Source organism: Camelus ferus, chromosome 4 (assembly GCF_009834535.1).
Source record: "Camelus ferus isolate YT-003-E chromosome 4, BCGSAC_Cfer_1.0, whole genome shotgun sequence".
Taxonomy (NCBI): domain Eukaryota; kingdom Metazoa; phylum Chordata; class Mammalia; order Artiodactyla; family Camelidae; genus Camelus; species Camelus ferus.
The window spans coordinates 40,231,263-40,247,135 of record NC_045699.1 but is presented as its reverse complement, the minus strand read 5'-3'; the positions used below and the strand labels follow the sequence as shown (position 1 = coordinate 40,247,135).

The window sequence follows — 15,873 nt, the reverse complement described above, 5'->3', positions numbered from 1 at the left end:
GTGTATAGGGCTCTACATGTGTCCATGAGGTCAAATTTGCCGATCACGATGTTAGAACTGTGTGTATCTTTACTGAATGTTCTGTTTATTCTCTCAGTTACTGAGACAGGTATATTTCAGTTTCTTGGAGGATGAAGATTTGTTTCACCATTTTGACCTAAGAGATTTTGCTTTCTATATTTTGAGCCTATGTTACTAACTGCGTAGAACTTTAGGACTGTTACGTCTTTCTGTCACTTGAAATATCTCTGTCTTGTTATACTTTTAACCTTAAAGTCTACTTTCCCCCCACCTTTACTGAGGTATAACTGACAAGTAAACATTAAGGTCTACTTTAATGACAGTAGGTTCCACCTTCCTTTGGATTAGTGTTTGCATGGTATATCTTTTTGCATCTTTTTTCTTGTCACCTCTTTTTTTTGGAGTTGTTTTATCTTTTTATGCTTATTTTTGTTGGTGTGCTGGACACACGTGAAAAAATAATTTTAGGGTGAGGAAGATGTTATCTTCCAAACTTCAAAAAGAAATTTCCTTTCCTTCTGCCAGGTGTCTGGGAATACTCAGTCTCTGAGATTGTGATGATTCCAAGCTGAGTTGCAGCATCCTGAGTGTTACCTTTTGGATCCCAACCCAGAGCTGGAGGGCTTCTAAGGGGCTTTGGCTCTTGTGAACCCTTAAACTTCGATCCCAGTCATCCTAGTCCTGTGATGCTGAAAAAGGAGCTGCTCAACCTTAGAGCAGCTCCTTCCAGAACAAGCAGAAGCCCCAGGGAGAAAGGCTTCCCGAATGCTGGTTTAACTCCTTGGGTGAATTCTTCCCTGTACTCTAGCCCAGCAGTTACTAATTCACTGGTTTCCTGATTACTTTTGAGCATACTTCTGAAAATATTTTGTCCACCATTACTAGCTGTCCTCAGTGGAGGAACTGATCCGAATTTCCTAAATTTCTTCCTTTACCAGTTGCAGAAGTTCCTTGTTTGGTTTTTATAGAAAAAACTCCTTTCTCTAGCAAAGTTGCCTGGCATTTTCTTTATAATGTAATGTTTGAGATGCTTTAAAAGCGGATCATTATAGAGCACTGAAATTTTACTTTGTAATTTTTAATAGAAAAGGTAGTTCTGGATCTCGACGTAGATGTTAGAACAAGTAGGGGTGAGTGTGTGAAAGTCAGAAATGCTATGTTACAGGGAACTTTCATTTTTAATCACTTACTTTAATCTCACTTGCTTTCACAAAGCTTGTGAGGCTCATAGGTCATGCATATGACAGTGAAATATGCATAGACACCTGAAATATTACTGAATTAGGTTTTTATCATCTAGAATATGATAATGAATGTAGATCTTAATGGAAATGCTTAAGTGTCTCATGAAAGAATAGGAACTCTGGCTCCCGGCCTAGGGCACAGGCTCCCCGAGCCCAGGAGAAGGCTCTGGGCCCTGCAGTGCTACAATGCTGGGCGGTTGATGGTGTAGGGGCTCCCCCCTGCGAGGACATGGTGGAGAATGGGGCTGCCTGAGGGGCCCTGGCTGCTGGCAGTTGACAGGGACTGTCACCCGGGCAACCCTGGATCCACATGTGAAGCCGGCAAGACGCCACTTCATAAGCAGCTCCTTTTACTGTCACCCTGGGAATTTCTGAGTGAAACACGTATGTAGGACAGCTGTTTCCTGTGCTCTTCTCCCTTCGGAGCAGTGAAAATGGTAGTTTTGTTTGAGAAGGGAAAAGAGGAAAAGCCAGATACAAGCTCAGTGTTTGAGAAACTGGTCATGTTTCTCTATCAGCTGAATTTGCTCCTGTCATATTTACTCCTTTGTGATGTTTCTTCTCAAAGAAACGAATGTGTTAGGCAATTTCAGTTCAAGATGCTCCTCCAGCCTAGGGCTCTTATCAATTACAGACCCATTTATTCCTCTGCCTGCTGGATTTCACCACTTAGCCGTCAGCCACCTCTGACTCAGCACGTCCCCTGCCCAAAACATAACGTGTCCCTCCATCAGATCCCCTTACAACTTTTCTCCCTGCTTTTCAGATGAAGAAGCCCAACTAAACGACACAAAACTTCCCTCATATGTGAGGGTCCCCGTAGAGGTGGTTTGAACGTGACCATGAAAATGCTCACACTCCATGTATGAAGCTCTGCAGCCAAGTTAGACATACAGACATCGTAAACAGTGTACAAGTCATTCATCTCCTATTTCAATCAAACTTATTTAAAAAGCAGGTCACTCTTCCTCACGCCTCTCTGCCCTTTGTGATATTTGCTCTGGGACATTCTCTGGGGTCTTGGCTGGTTGTGCAGCTCTCAGGCCATTCTTGATCAGGGTGGCAAAAAAACTGTGATGGCAGAATCTCCCCAGGTAAACAGAGACTGAAGAGATGACTAAATGCAAGGTGTGATCCTAGATTGGGCAGATAAAGGACGTTTTAGAGACAATGGTCAAAGTTGGGATAAGGTTTGAAGATGAAATTACAATACCGTGTCAGTGTTGATTTCCTGATTTTTTGATTATTCTGCTGTGATTATATATGTCTTTGAAGTCTTTAGAGGTAAAGAGGCATTTTGTCTGCAGCTTCTCTTCAAATATTTCGAGAAAAAAGTGTATGTGTGTGTCTGCACGTGTGCGTGCGTGTGCACACGTGTGGAGGGAGCAGGGATGAATGATAAAGCGAGGGAGGAGATGATGAATACCTGGGCAGTCTTGAAAGGCAGAGGGGAACTCTTCCTACCATGTTCCCCATCTTCTTCCAAGTCTTAAATTATTTCACGATAAGTTAAAGAAAGTGATTTGGACCGATGAGAGAGCTAAGCAGGAGGAGCTAAGGCAGAGCGGAGACCTCTGGAGTTCTACGCACCATGAGTCTAGTCTGTTCTAAACCGAAGTCCCAGTTGTTGGGTTTCTAAGGAGCCTAAGTTCTCTTCTTCTCTCAAGCCAGATTCCCCCTCAAATCGCGTCATTCTCACCTGGCTGAACTCCCCTCGTTCGTTACCTGAAATCCCAGGTCCGTGTCTTTTCCCCAAATTCCCCTCCTCCCCCACGAAGCCTCTGGAGAAGCCTGTGTTCCTCTTTGATACCTCACTGGGGCCCACTTTTGGCTCTGCTGGAAGAGCCAAAGGCTGGGTTTATCCCTTGCAACATGGATCAGTCTGAAGAGAGTGGATTATGCTGCAGTAACAAACCTCCCCCAAAGTTCAGCTTACTTAACACAGTAAAAGTTGATCTTCTCCCTCTTGCTACATATGCAGTAGGGTGTGTTAGCTCCTTGCAGTCGCTCAGGGAGCCTGGCCGATGGAGGTTCCATCTTGTCTCATGACAACCCCCAGAGCAGATGAAAGGCAATGTGGTGAATTACTCACTGGCTCTTTAAAGTTTCTTCTTAAAAGAGACAAATGTTGCTTCCATTTACATCTCTTTCCCCATGAAGTATCATCCTTCATGGCCCTTCACTGTTTGTGAGAAGTGGTAAAAATACTTGTAACATCCCTGGTGACTGCACAGGGCTAACTCTCAGCAGGGGAGCTGAATTAACAGTTACATGTAGGACAACAGCCCAAAAGGCACGCCCCACCCCCCACCAAGGCAAAGATGCTGACTGCACCAGGGGCAGAGCGAGAAAGACAGATAGGCCGGGCGTCACCAGAGCGTTTCTTCCGTTAGACTTCCCTGTTTTCTGGCTCCTGTGTTCTCACCGTGGTGGGCACAGGCTGCCATCGTCCTGCCTCGTGTTCTTTCACTGCTAGTTTCTTGTGGTTTTCCGTCTCTTAGATACATTTTTAGTTTTTTTATTCTTATTTTTTATTGAAGTGTAGTCCACTTAAAATATGTTTCGGGTGTACAGGAGATGCATTTTTATGCACATCACAAAATGTTTACTGGGTACCTGTGTCCACAGAGGGTACCTGTTATTTGCCAGGCCCTGCACTAGGTTGTGGGATATAAGGACAAGTAAGACACTGGCTCTGCCCTCGTGGCATTTCCTGAGTTGTCATGGAGACAGGGAGGAAAACAGATACTTTAGAGAGCAGATCCTGGATCACACCTCGCATGGCCAAATGGGGCATCCTGAAACTCCATCATCGGCATTCTCCAGTGGAGACCATCTGATCACATCTGCAGGGCGGGAGAGCTGGGGAGGACGTGGGAGACAGCCCTTCTGCTCCGTCCAGACACTGTCCTGGTTCTCCATTTGTTGTTCTCTCTGGCTCAGAACAGGGCACATGATACAAACTGTGCCAGGGGCAGGATTAGAAGTCCTGGTTTACAGGCTGTCAATGTGTCCTGTTTTTGCAAACAAGAAATATTTAATAGGCATCTGTTGCAATAATAAGGCTAGCTCTGCTTACATTTAGCTGGTACTTTATAGATCGGGTGCCCCCGAAAATCACTGGCTCCTCTTACAAATGACAATGCTGAGGCAGGTAACCTGTTGGGCTCCTTAAAAGTCCCAACTGAACTGCTTAGAATTCTGGGTCCTGATTCCCTGCCCAGACACTGCCCACTAACCCATCCTGCCCAACCTTGTTTATGACTCAACAGACAGGATCCTCGACCTGCCTGAGGATCCCACAGTCTGGGGGAAGAGTTTATATTCACTCTTGATGGACGTGGGGTAAAGCCGTGTTGATTTAATCACACCCCTGGGTTTTGCCCTGAGCCAAGTGAATCTGTAAGATCTGCCTTTTCTCAAACTTTCTGCTGGGCTTCCTGATGAACAGTGAAGGCAAGAGAGACTTTTCAGGGGGTGCAGGACACACACTCAAGGAGATCACAGCTGCCAGATGGATGCTGTGCTGACTCATAGCCACCAGTGAACAGCCCTCTCTGCATGATGTAATTGCCCTGAGATACAGCATGCTGGGAGAGGGAAGAGGCGGCCGGGTTCCCGTCTCTCTCAGCGGGATCCTCTTGTCTGCCGCAGCTTGCAGCCAAGGACGGGATGTTGAGCCCCTGGGGCCAACACAGGGATGTGCTGTGGATGCGGGCCAACCTTCTCATTTTCATTTGCTGAAGTTTGGAAAGATTTCTGGCCTCATGCCAGCTTGTTGATTAAATGAGATAATATACGTAGAACCCTTGGCATCTAGTAAGTGGGAAATAAATAATAACTGCAATAATAGTAATAATTACAGCAATAATGATCTTAACAACTGCTGCAGTAACAGAGCAGTCGTAACAGAGCAGTGATTATTCAATAACGATGGTAACAATAAACACAGTATTAGGGCAGTAAGTGGCACGGGGTGGGGGTGGGAGGTCACAGTGGGTGTGTTCCCCCCGGTGGGAATGAGTTTTATTAGTGATGCATGATGATAAAAAGTGGACTGTATGAGAACTCTCTGTACTTTCCTCTGTTTTGCTGTGAACCTAAAACTGCTATAAAAAAATGGTCTATTAAGACATTTTTAAAAGAACAAGAGAGAGAAGCAAGCAGACCAGCAATTAGCTGTTGGGGTTATTTTTCAGTTCTCTGCAGACAGCGCACTCCCTTGTTGCCTGCACCAGGGTGGACCTGCTGGCGCCACCCCATCCTTGGTGTGCCACGGTAATAACGGTTACTCTAAAACAGTCCCGTAGGCTGCAGGTATTCATATGAGCAGCATGTTAATGAAGTAGTTTGTTATCACTATGATGAGCAGTTATTTTCTGTTCACAACTGGGTGTTGAGTGCTGGTGACACTGGCCCTGGGGCACTACTGCGACCGAAGGCCACAGGTCGTGGGCTCTGTGTGGCTCTCCTGCCGGAGGTGAGCAGCCACGCCATCCCCACTCCTCGAGGCTGCGGCTGAGTGGCTTGGCTGTGAGCAGCCCGTCTGGAGGGCACCCACAGGAGCCCAGCATCTGGGGACATCTTCCCTAACTCAGGGACGAGGGCCAGTCTTGTCCCCAAGTCACGGATGGGCTGTCGTCTTTCCTTTGCCTAGTGAAAGGTTCTCTTTCCTTCGAGCAGGATAACGCACAGCTGATCAGAGAGGTGGAAGCAGACAAGGTGTCCGCGCTCTCCAGGGACCAGGTGGAGGCCATCAAGCAGCTGTGGCAGGACCCAGGGATCCAGGAGTGCTACGACAGGCGGAGGGAGTACCAGCTGTCGGACTCTGCCAAGTAGTGAGTACAGCGGCCCCGGCCGGCCTCCCAAGGCCATTTCAGGGAAGCAGGGCCATGTTTCAAGGAAGCTTCTCACCAGGGAGAAAGGAGCTGTTCGCTGAAATGCGGGCGCTCAGCGCAACGCTGCTTGTGTCTATTCCCCTCTTACTTTTTAGTGCATCTCTTCCCACCTCCTAAAATTTTCCTTCCTGCCATGGAGCCTCAGCTAGCTCTCCTGGCCCGAACCTACCTTTCCCCATCAAGTTCTAAGCCTCAGTCCTTCTCAATGAGAGGCTAAGTGAAATGTGGGCTTCCTTTGTGGGGCTGATCTCATTCAGGGTGCTGGGATTACCTGATTTAAACAAGAACTACACCTGCTTCTGTTTCCCCCTCTCCACATCCCTCTGCCTTCTCATTTCCTGCTGCATAGACAGCAGGTTGAATTTCCCTAAAATCAGAGTTTAGACCAAAAGTGCCACACACCAGTCAGCAGCTGATGTGGTGCTGCCCTCTAGCGGCTCAGAGAGGCTCTGCGGGCCCAGCCACGGAAAGCGCAGTCCTGAAGCCCCCGTTTATGATGCCTTGTGGAGGCCCTACTGCTGTATGCTGGATCCGTAAGGCTCTATCTTTTAATCATGAATCCATTAAGGTAAAAAGAAACAGAAGGTTCTGCGTGCAGACTATCCCATAGAGATCACAGAATCTGATTTTAAGAATTTCCCAAAGCAATGCCTCTGCTGGCCAGGTCACCGGGCAAATAGTTGGATCATGGTCCTTCTTTAAGAGGTGAGGATTCCTGCTTCCGCAGCTCAGCTCCTTCCTCCTTGCTGTGTGTCATTTCTATCCTCTGGGGACTCTGGCACCCCTTTCCCAGACGCGTCCTCTTCCCTTCAGGTGCTGGGATTGACCTCTGAGCCAGTGTGGGTGGGTAACTCACCCATCACCTGGACAAGGCAGGGGTGGGATTGAAACCAGAATCTTACCTCCTCAGTGTCACTGTCCTCTCTTTGGCATTTGTCCCAGGCTGAGTGTTTAATGACATTAATTTAGGTTCTGAGTACAGGAACATTTAGGTGCAACAGAGCAGCAAAGTGGGAAGAGGAAATAAAAGAAGCCCCCACGAGGTGTTGGATTAGCACAGAAGACAGCTGGCCGGAAGGGAGGTAGTGTCCCAAGGAGGAGGGCAGACTGCCTTTGACAGCTGGGGAGCTGGGCCCAGGTTCAAGTCAGCCAAGGCCTTCCTGGCCCTCACCCAGGAAAGCCCAGTCATTTGCTGCTGTAAAGGCCCTGGGGAGTGGCTGGGGCTCCTCCTGTAGGTCCACCTGGAAAAGACCCACTGGACCTGCTGTAGATTTTGATCTCTGAAAACTGGGGCAAGTCCACTGAGAAGAATGTTGGAGAGACCAGGGTGGTGGACAGAGCTGCAGCAGAGAAAACGATGGTCACAAACCCAGACGGTGCCCTGCCTTTGCCCCTGGGGAGGCCCCCAGGCACGTGGGCACTTCCTTGGGCCAGGTCAGCGGTTGCTGGCTGCTTATTTGGACAGGAAGTCATTTCACAAAAATTGAGCACGTGCCTGCTATGTGTAGGCACTGGGGTCAGGGCTGCAGATACAGCCAGTGCTCTCTGCCCTGAAGGAACATAGTCTGGTGGAAAGAGGCCAGAATAAATCAAAGCATCACAGGCGGAGTTCACGGGTAATAAGCCCTGGGGGTGGATGGTGGTGTGGGCACAGGAGGCTGCCCCCGCGGTCTGCTTCCTAGGCTGAGGGCTACAGCTGAACAGGGTTTGCCTGTTACCTCTTGGCTCCCCTTCACGTCACCTGTTTGGCCCCAGCAGACCTCGGTGAGCTCTGCCTGTGCGTGGAGAAGGCAGGGCCAGCCTCAAGAGTGCAGGGTCTCCAAGTCACCACACCATCATTGACCAAGGCCTGAGTTACATGATGATTCACTCAGAAGTGCCTTCTTAAAAGGCCTTTAAAAAGGTGTCCTCTTGTTTTACTACAGAAAACAGTGATATATGTTTTAAGACAATATTGTAGACCAACCATAGTTCAATTTTAAAAAATGAAAAAAGAACTGTAAAAAGATAAAAAAAAATGAGTACCAATTAATTGAGCTTCTCAGAAGTATCATAGAACATGCTTCTGTTTGTGTTCCATATACCCTACCTATTAGTAGAACCTGCAGGAAAAAAAAAAAGAAATTAAAGAACCATTGCAGTGATCGATCCCCCAGTCATCCAAGACAAGTTCTGGGTGATGTTTAATCCTCCAGTGTAACAAACTTTTTTCTTATTTTGAGAGGACTTCCCATTGGCCTGTTTCATGCCTTTATATTTTCTTCAAAATTCGAATTCACTGAAAACAGTGTTCAAGAACAGCACCTACATCCTATCATGTTCTTGGATGAGGGCTTGTGGGAGGAAGAGGACAGATGAGATGTCAGAGAGCCCATTCCACCCTCCTCCTCCTCCTGGCCCCGCTGGCTCCCATGGAGCTCAGGACCAGGAAGAAGAGAGGACGAGATCCGCAGGTTTCCTGGAAGGCTCACCAAAGCTTCTGACCTGTGTTCTCTCCACAACGGTCGTAGGAGGGCTGGAGTGCTGGCTCTCACGAAAGTCACTGATGGAACCTGTGAATCAGAGGGGGGTTCACTATGAGTTGGGGTGACTTCCCTGGAGAGGGAGAGGCATTTCTCCCTGCTCAGCATCTTGTTCTTGACTATCAGTTACCTGACTGACATTGACCGGATCGCCATGCCGTCATTCGTGCCAACGCAGCAGGACGTGCTTCGTGTCCGAGTGCCCACAACCGGCATCATTGAGTATCCGTTTGACTTGGAAAACATCATCTTTCGGTAAGACTGTCTCCCAGCATGACCCATTAGAATCTGTCCGTCCAGGCTTGTAAGTCCCCAGATGGATTCCTAAATGTGTTATTGCTAAGATGGGTTGTATCTCTTAGGGCATTACTGGCCCTCTCCATCATAGGGCATTTAGAGTTGTGGTACATCTCAAGTCCTACAATGGAGAGAAACACACCTTTCTATTCCCCTTAGAGAAGACGAGCATCCTCACTGAGGTCTGGAATGATTCTTATGCACAAAACACACGCACACAGAGATGTCTCTTTCTGTGACCCACAGACTGAAGATACTGTTGTCTTTTCCCTTTATCATTGCAAATTCCACAGCACTTTTATATCCATCAGTTCCCCTGTTCTTCCTAGTAACTGTTACACACACTAGTCGGGATGGCACAGGTAGTCCTGCCTGTACTCCGACTATATCTCAGTGTTTCTGGAGCACCTGTCACACTGGGGGAGCCCTCTGCTCGAGCTCCTTGATTTTCTGCATCTCTGGGAGCACATGCCCTGTGCCTGTGTGCCCATGAATTTATCTAAACCTTTTCAGAATCCATGCTGCTTGCAACTTCCAAAACCTTTATCTGGTCCACAGATTGATTCTCTTTAGCCCACTTGGTGTTTTAAAAAACTTTTCAGCCAACGTTTAAAAGTCGGGCTATTCTGCTGAAAGTATTAAGAGGTATGCTATATCTCTTAAAAAGTTGGAGGATCTGGTCCAATAGCGAGCCTGCGTTTCTGTCCAGCTGTGCCTGCTGCAGTGGGGGAGCAGCCATTCCTTTAGACAGGGCCCCCAGCACTCATGAGGTGAATGCTTTTCTACTCTTGAGAGGCCCACTGAACTCATTTCCACGCCTGACCCCGGGCATGTTCAAGCTTGCAGCTGATCCTTGGGCTATGATTCCTTGAACCCTTTCCCAAAGACACACACACAGGCTTTGGATTTCCACATTGTACAGAGGCACATGCAGGTCTCTCCGGGGAAGGGGTGGTGTCCAGCTAATGCAGAAAGAATCTGAGGATGATTCGAAGACCCATGGAAACAAAAAGGGGTGAGGGCCTGAAGGAGGCTGAGTAGACTTGGAAGCTGGCCTGACTCTCCGGCCTTCTGTGTCTAGGGTCCTGGCATTCTGTGGTGGCTAGAGCAACGCACAAGTGGGTTGGCTGCAGTAGCTTCCTAACCAGCGTCCCCCAGCAGGCTCCACCTCAGTGACCCCTGCTTCCATCTTTAGTAACGTCACTTACATTCTGTACCTCCTTTGCCAGGACACATCCAGTGGTTCTTCATTGTCTAAAGAGTGCTGATTTCCATGTCCTTTTTCCCCAAAGAGTCGTATGTTTCTGTTGAACAGGATGGTGGATGTTGGCGGCCAGCGATCTGAAAGGCGGAAATGGATTCACTGCTTTGAGAGTGTCACCTCCATTATTTTTCTGGTTGCTCTGAGTGAATATGACCAGGTCCTGGCCGAGTGCGACAATGAGGTACGCCCGGTGGGGAGTTAGGTATCTGTCTTCCACAGCTAACCAATTTCTGCAGGTTGCAAGAGGCCAGCCGGCTCTGGCAGTAGACCCTACCCCTGAGGCTAAATCATCTCATACTCAGAGTGTCGTCTGTGGGCTGGCAGCATAGGTGTCCCATCAACCCAGATGGAGTACATCAGAATCTTTAACATGATCTCAGGTTATCTGAGAATCACTGACCTAGGATCCTGGTTCTCGAACTTGGATGCACACCAGAATTCCCTGGGGGACCTTACAGAACAACCTGGCGGTTGGGTCCAACCCCAGTGGGGTGTGGCTTGAGCACAATGTGCTATGAAGCATGGAGCCACTCAAAAGCACGGTTCTCAGCCTTGGCTGCATATTGAGGAGTTTGTTTTGTTTTATTTTTTAAAAGCACACCTTTTGGACCCAACAGTAGATTCGTATTTCCTGGGTTTGAGTTGGAGATATCGTCACTAAGCTCCCTGGGGATGCTAACATACAGCCAAAGTAGAGCAAAGGTATTCCTTAAAAAGCTTCATCTCAGGCTCCCCAACCAGATCCCTAAATGAGCTGGCATGGGGAGTGATGCCAGATGCTTGCAGCTGTTCTGGGACCACCTGGCAGAGCATCTGCCCTTCATGTCCTCTAGAAGGGACTTGCCCAGGGCAGCTGGGACTGACTCACCTCAGTCAGGCATTCGGTGCCCTCAGCCGAGTCCCCACAGCACTGGCCGGGTGAGCTCCATCAGCCGGGTCTGCTGGGTCAGAAGAGTGAAGAGAATCATCATGGTCACCTCTGCGTGAGGCTGGGGATACCTCTTGGGGAATAACGACTGTCTTCTCTTCATCTTTCACCCCATCCTTTGCACAATGACCTCCTGACCTTTTAGAAATATCTTTTGCTTATAGGGCATGAAAGGTAAATCAATGAAGAATTCTGTCCAGGATTAGGCAATAACTATGAACAAATTCTATCTTGTATTTTTTTGAGAGCAGATTTGTCCCTGAGGAGGACAGTTACATTAGCTCATTAGCAGAGGATTAACCCATTTACTAATGTCACTGTGCAAAGAAGAATAGAAATCTTGGCTGCCGCCCAGCTCTTCCAGTGGAGAAATTTTTTTTTAAAAAAGCACAGGCATTGGATTATCCATATGAAAATTAGCTCCAAATTTGTCTCAGGAATTACTTAGGACATTTCTCAGGGAACCCAAAGACTAGTCAGGTGTGGCAGGGACAAAGTACCTTGGCCTTATGTGCTAAGAAATTAATCATATTCTCCTCTCTGAAAAACCCAAGGTATCTGTGGGAAAATTAAGTGGTTGCCACCCCAGACTTTCCATCCTGGTTGTAAAAACGTGTTGCACCCACTCACTGTGCTGTCCAGGAATTGTTCTCTCATATATTGTACTTCCTTGCCAATCATTATTGATAAGATTATAATACATTTTAAAGAAGCTTTAAAAACAAGTGAGGGTTTATCTTTCTGGTAATAAATTCCAGAATTGCTCCCCCAGATGCTACCACGCAGGAAAGCAGGCCTAGGCACTGGGAGGTTGCAGGCGTGCGCCTCTGGAGCAGGAGTGCGGGGCTTTCGTGTTTCCCCGTCTCAAGGAAGGGAAGGGTTTCTTTCCTCTTAGCATTCTGCTCTCTCTCAAGTATTTCTATCGAAGACAGTTATTGTCACCAGCTAGGATTTGTAAGTGCCCTGTCTGTTCTCCATAAATTAGGATTATTTAATATTTCTTTGCCAATGTCTAATGTTCAGAAATTATTACTGTTCTTCTAACCTAGCTTCCACTGGATTGTACTGTATTGTATAGTCTTGGGGAGGTATTTAACCTTTGTGGACAATAGTATGCTCATCTATCACGTGGGGATCCGCTTCCATTGGAGAGCTCACCTGTGTTGCACACGTGTAAAGTGTGGCACAGGGCAGGTGCTCCGTAGCGTTTGTTCGCTTCTGCACCAGCGTCCAGCATTCCTGAGGGCAGTGGCCCCGTCAGAAGAGCCTTCCTCCTCCTCACCATCACTCCTGAGGCCCAGTCTGGAAGCCTGCACACAATTAAAGTGGGTGTCTCCCGTCTGCAGCTCTGAACTGCCCCCACTTGGTAATCCCAACGGTTATACACAGCCTATATACACATAGCCTGGGTGTGAACCTTCTTTTTCCAAGTTGCACAAAAGGCTTTCTTGTATCATATCGGGGCCAGAGGAGTTTGGGTGCTACAGGAGAGGAGGTCCAGGAGGGGTCCACGTGCTCACCAGCCTCAGCAAGGACAGCAACTGGACACTGCGGCCCGGTCACAGGAGGACAGATGGATGGAACCAGTGATTTGGCATGTTGTTCCCAAAGCTTTGCTTTTCTTTCTAATTTATCCTAAGTCTCTTCTTTCTCACTCAGAACCGCATGGAGGAGAGCAAAGCCTTATTTAAAACCATCATCACTTACCCCTGGTTTCTGAACTCATCGGTGATTTTGTTCTTAAACAAGAAGGATCTTTTGGAAGAGAAGATCATGTACTCTCATCTAATTAGCTATTTTCCTGAATACACTGGTAAGTAAGTGTCTGTCTTGTTGACCTGACCGCCCCAGCCTCAGTTCAGAGTTCTGAGCAGGGCTCCCAGGGGCCTCCTTGATCTGCCTTCAGCAGACTTTCTGACCATTCCCCACCTCTGAGTAGAAGCTCCAGTTGAATCACTGCATTTTCGCCTCTCTCCATACATGCCTCTCCCAGTGCCTGGAATACATGTGCCAACTCCTTTTGCTAACTGCACTTTGTTCTCTGAGACACAGCTCAGGCACCTCCTCCTTGGGGAAGTCCTTCTGCCCCTCACCCCACCCCCATCCACAGTAGGCAGCCCTGCCTCGTGCTCCCCTGGCAGCCTGGGCTCGCCTTGCTCTCTCCCCAGTCAGTTCCTAGCACTGAGGGCAGAGGCTGTGCCTGACTTACCTTCGCATTTGCAGGGTCAGTCAGAGCACCTGGCACTCCTCCTATGGAGGTTAGGGTGTCAGCCCCTTTACCAGACACAGAGTAGATGCTCAGGCTCTTTATGTAGACGACCAACCCATCGCACTAGATTACGCCCTAGTGCTAATGATTTCTGGTGCAGGAGGTCTCAAACACTGGTGTTAAGAAGAGCAGAGTTTGAGCACTTTCCTTTTTCCTTGTATTGACTTCACTGGCCATGCAGCATGGAGCCTGAGAGCTTTAGAATCCGCCTCGGGCGCCTAGTAATGCTAGTCCCCTGTATTCTTTCTCTTCCCTCCCCCAGTTCACTTAATAAGAATTACCTCTCTTCCAAAGTGGTCCAAATCAGAAAATACAAACTGAGTCACTATTTTTCAACAAATTTTACGTACCAGGGGACACTAAAATACCCTTTTGCAGCCATACTGAGGTATAATAAAGATGCTCTAGGTAAACGAGTCCCGGGGGATAAGACGACTCAGAGAAGGATCCCCAGTAAGAACCAGGGCACACTGGGAATGCTGTGGGGGACGACCTGCTGGTGAGTCCGTATCCTTCTTCTTTATTTCTCTAACTGCCCTTGTGACTAGGACCAAAGCAAGACGTCAAAGCTGCCAGAGACTTTATCCTGAAGCTTTATCAAGATCAGAATCCCGACAAAGAAAAAGTCATCTATTCCCACTTCACGTGTGCTACAGACACAGAGAATATCCGCTTTGTGTTTGCTGCTGTGAAAGACACAATTCTACAGCTGAACCTGAGGGAATTCAACCTAGTTTAAAAGCTGCTCCCCACTCCTCACCCAGGCTCCAAGACTGGGCTTGCAAGCCTCCTGCTTTGTTTGCAAGTGCTTCTGACATCACCCGCCCAGCCCACTGGGCGGCACCAAGTCCCCCACGCAGGCCACAGGGACAGGGACGGGTGATGAAGCTTGTTAAGATATCTGAGTTCAGCAAAACTTTTTCAAAGTCTTTATTCCTAAATTGTTTTTATATTTCTTTTCTTAATTTTAGGCTACAAGATTCTCCATAATTTTTTGATTTGATATTTTATAGAATTTAAAAGCCACTGTGATTTATGGTTTTGTTTTTTTTTTTTTTTAAGTGTGTATAATAATAGCCATTAAAAATCACATTACAGAGGAGCCTGTCAGTTTATAGATTAGGCTTTGAGACTTTTAGGATTAGTTTGGGTGACTTTTTTTTTTTAAAGAAAGTTAATGGCCTTGAAGCTTTATATTAAATTTTATAATTGAATGCTTTTCTCTCTTCATGCTTAAGTATATACCTTTAACATGCAACCAAAGATTTGGTTCTCCTTTGTGTTAACTTTCTAAGTCAAATTAATGACTATCAGTACTTCTAATTTAGTTTTGCCATAATTTGATCACTCTGATACCAAAGTTTTTGACTTAAGATAAATGGGCAGTAGATAGCATGTATGTTATACTGGTTAAAAAAATAATAAAGTGTGTATATTTATATATATATGTATTCCAATGTAGATGTCCAGGTCTTATAAACTTATGAAATAGCTAAAAGCCCAATATGTTTAACAGATGTAATGTAACCCCTGCCAAAGTTCTGATAGCCACCAGAGATTTCCTGTTTGAACCATGTATGCTGTGCCTTTCTGAGAAGGCTAAGAATATATACCATTGTGCCATTAGCATTGGATTGTTTTTTCTTTGAGCTTATTAACAGTTCTGCTCCTAAAAATAAAAATTCTGTGTCTTTTAACAGTTAGTAACTCAGAAACTTTGTAAATGTCCTTGTAGGGGAGGAAAAATAATTTTCCCTCCACCCTTCTATGTTCTTGGGTCAGACTTCACCCCTGTAATAAATGATAAACAGGAGAAAAACAACACAAATCTAGTGCCATGGTAAAGCACAGTCATTAAGGGTAAGGTTGTTTTGCAGAATTAAGTTGGGTACCGTCTCCAGTGGTAAGAGTTTTTGTTCATTTAGCGTCATCCTTCCCTTCCAGGTAGAGAGAGACATCCTTAAAATGGAGACTCCCCTTATAACTGTAAATTTCCCTTACCAAAGGATAACTTCTACTAGGTTTTCAGAGCTTTGCCTGTGTCTGTTCTGCAAAACCACCTTACCCTTATTTACTGTGCTTTACCTGGTACCCTCCCGTAACTGGCCTTCCCGCCTCCTCCATCTTTCTTACGTCTTTAGCTGAAGACGATATTTAAGGTGATGCTTGGATCACTTCAGGGGAGTTAAACTCAGTTTTCCAGGGTATCTCCCATGTATACAGGAGGGATACACGGTACTAGACTTCTGTTGTTTTTCTCCTGTTAATCTTTTCAAAGGATCCATCATCTGGTCACTGATGAGTAGGATCTTCAATGGTATATTAATTTCAATAGCAACTCACACCAGTAAGCCTTTTTATGGTTTAACCATGGATACAAGAGATGTCCACTAAGAGGCTGCAAAAGATGCAGCTGTTCACAAGATCAAC

At 46.8% G+C, this 15,873-nt stretch overlaps 1 protein-coding gene across 1 annotated transcript in view; it reads left to right on the top strand.

Moving 5' to 3' along the window:
• GNA14 (G protein subunit alpha 14) overlaps positions 1 to 15,140 on the top strand; it is a 153,941-nt gene extending 138,801 nt beyond the window's left edge. The window contains exons 3-7 of the mRNA XM_006189003.3: positions 5,949 to 6,103; positions 8,812 to 8,940; positions 10,298 to 10,427; positions 12,834 to 12,987; positions 13,992 to 15,140. Of these exons, the coding sequence (XP_006189065.1) occupies positions 5,949 to 6,103; positions 8,812 to 8,940; positions 10,298 to 10,427; positions 12,834 to 12,987; positions 13,992 to 14,182 (759 nt within the window). The 3' untranslated portion in view covers positions 14,183 to 15,140. The remainder of the gene's footprint in view (positions 1 to 5,948; positions 6,104 to 8,811; positions 8,941 to 10,297; positions 10,428 to 12,833; positions 12,988 to 13,991) is intronic.
• Positions 15,141 to 15,873: the final 733 nt, after the last annotated feature.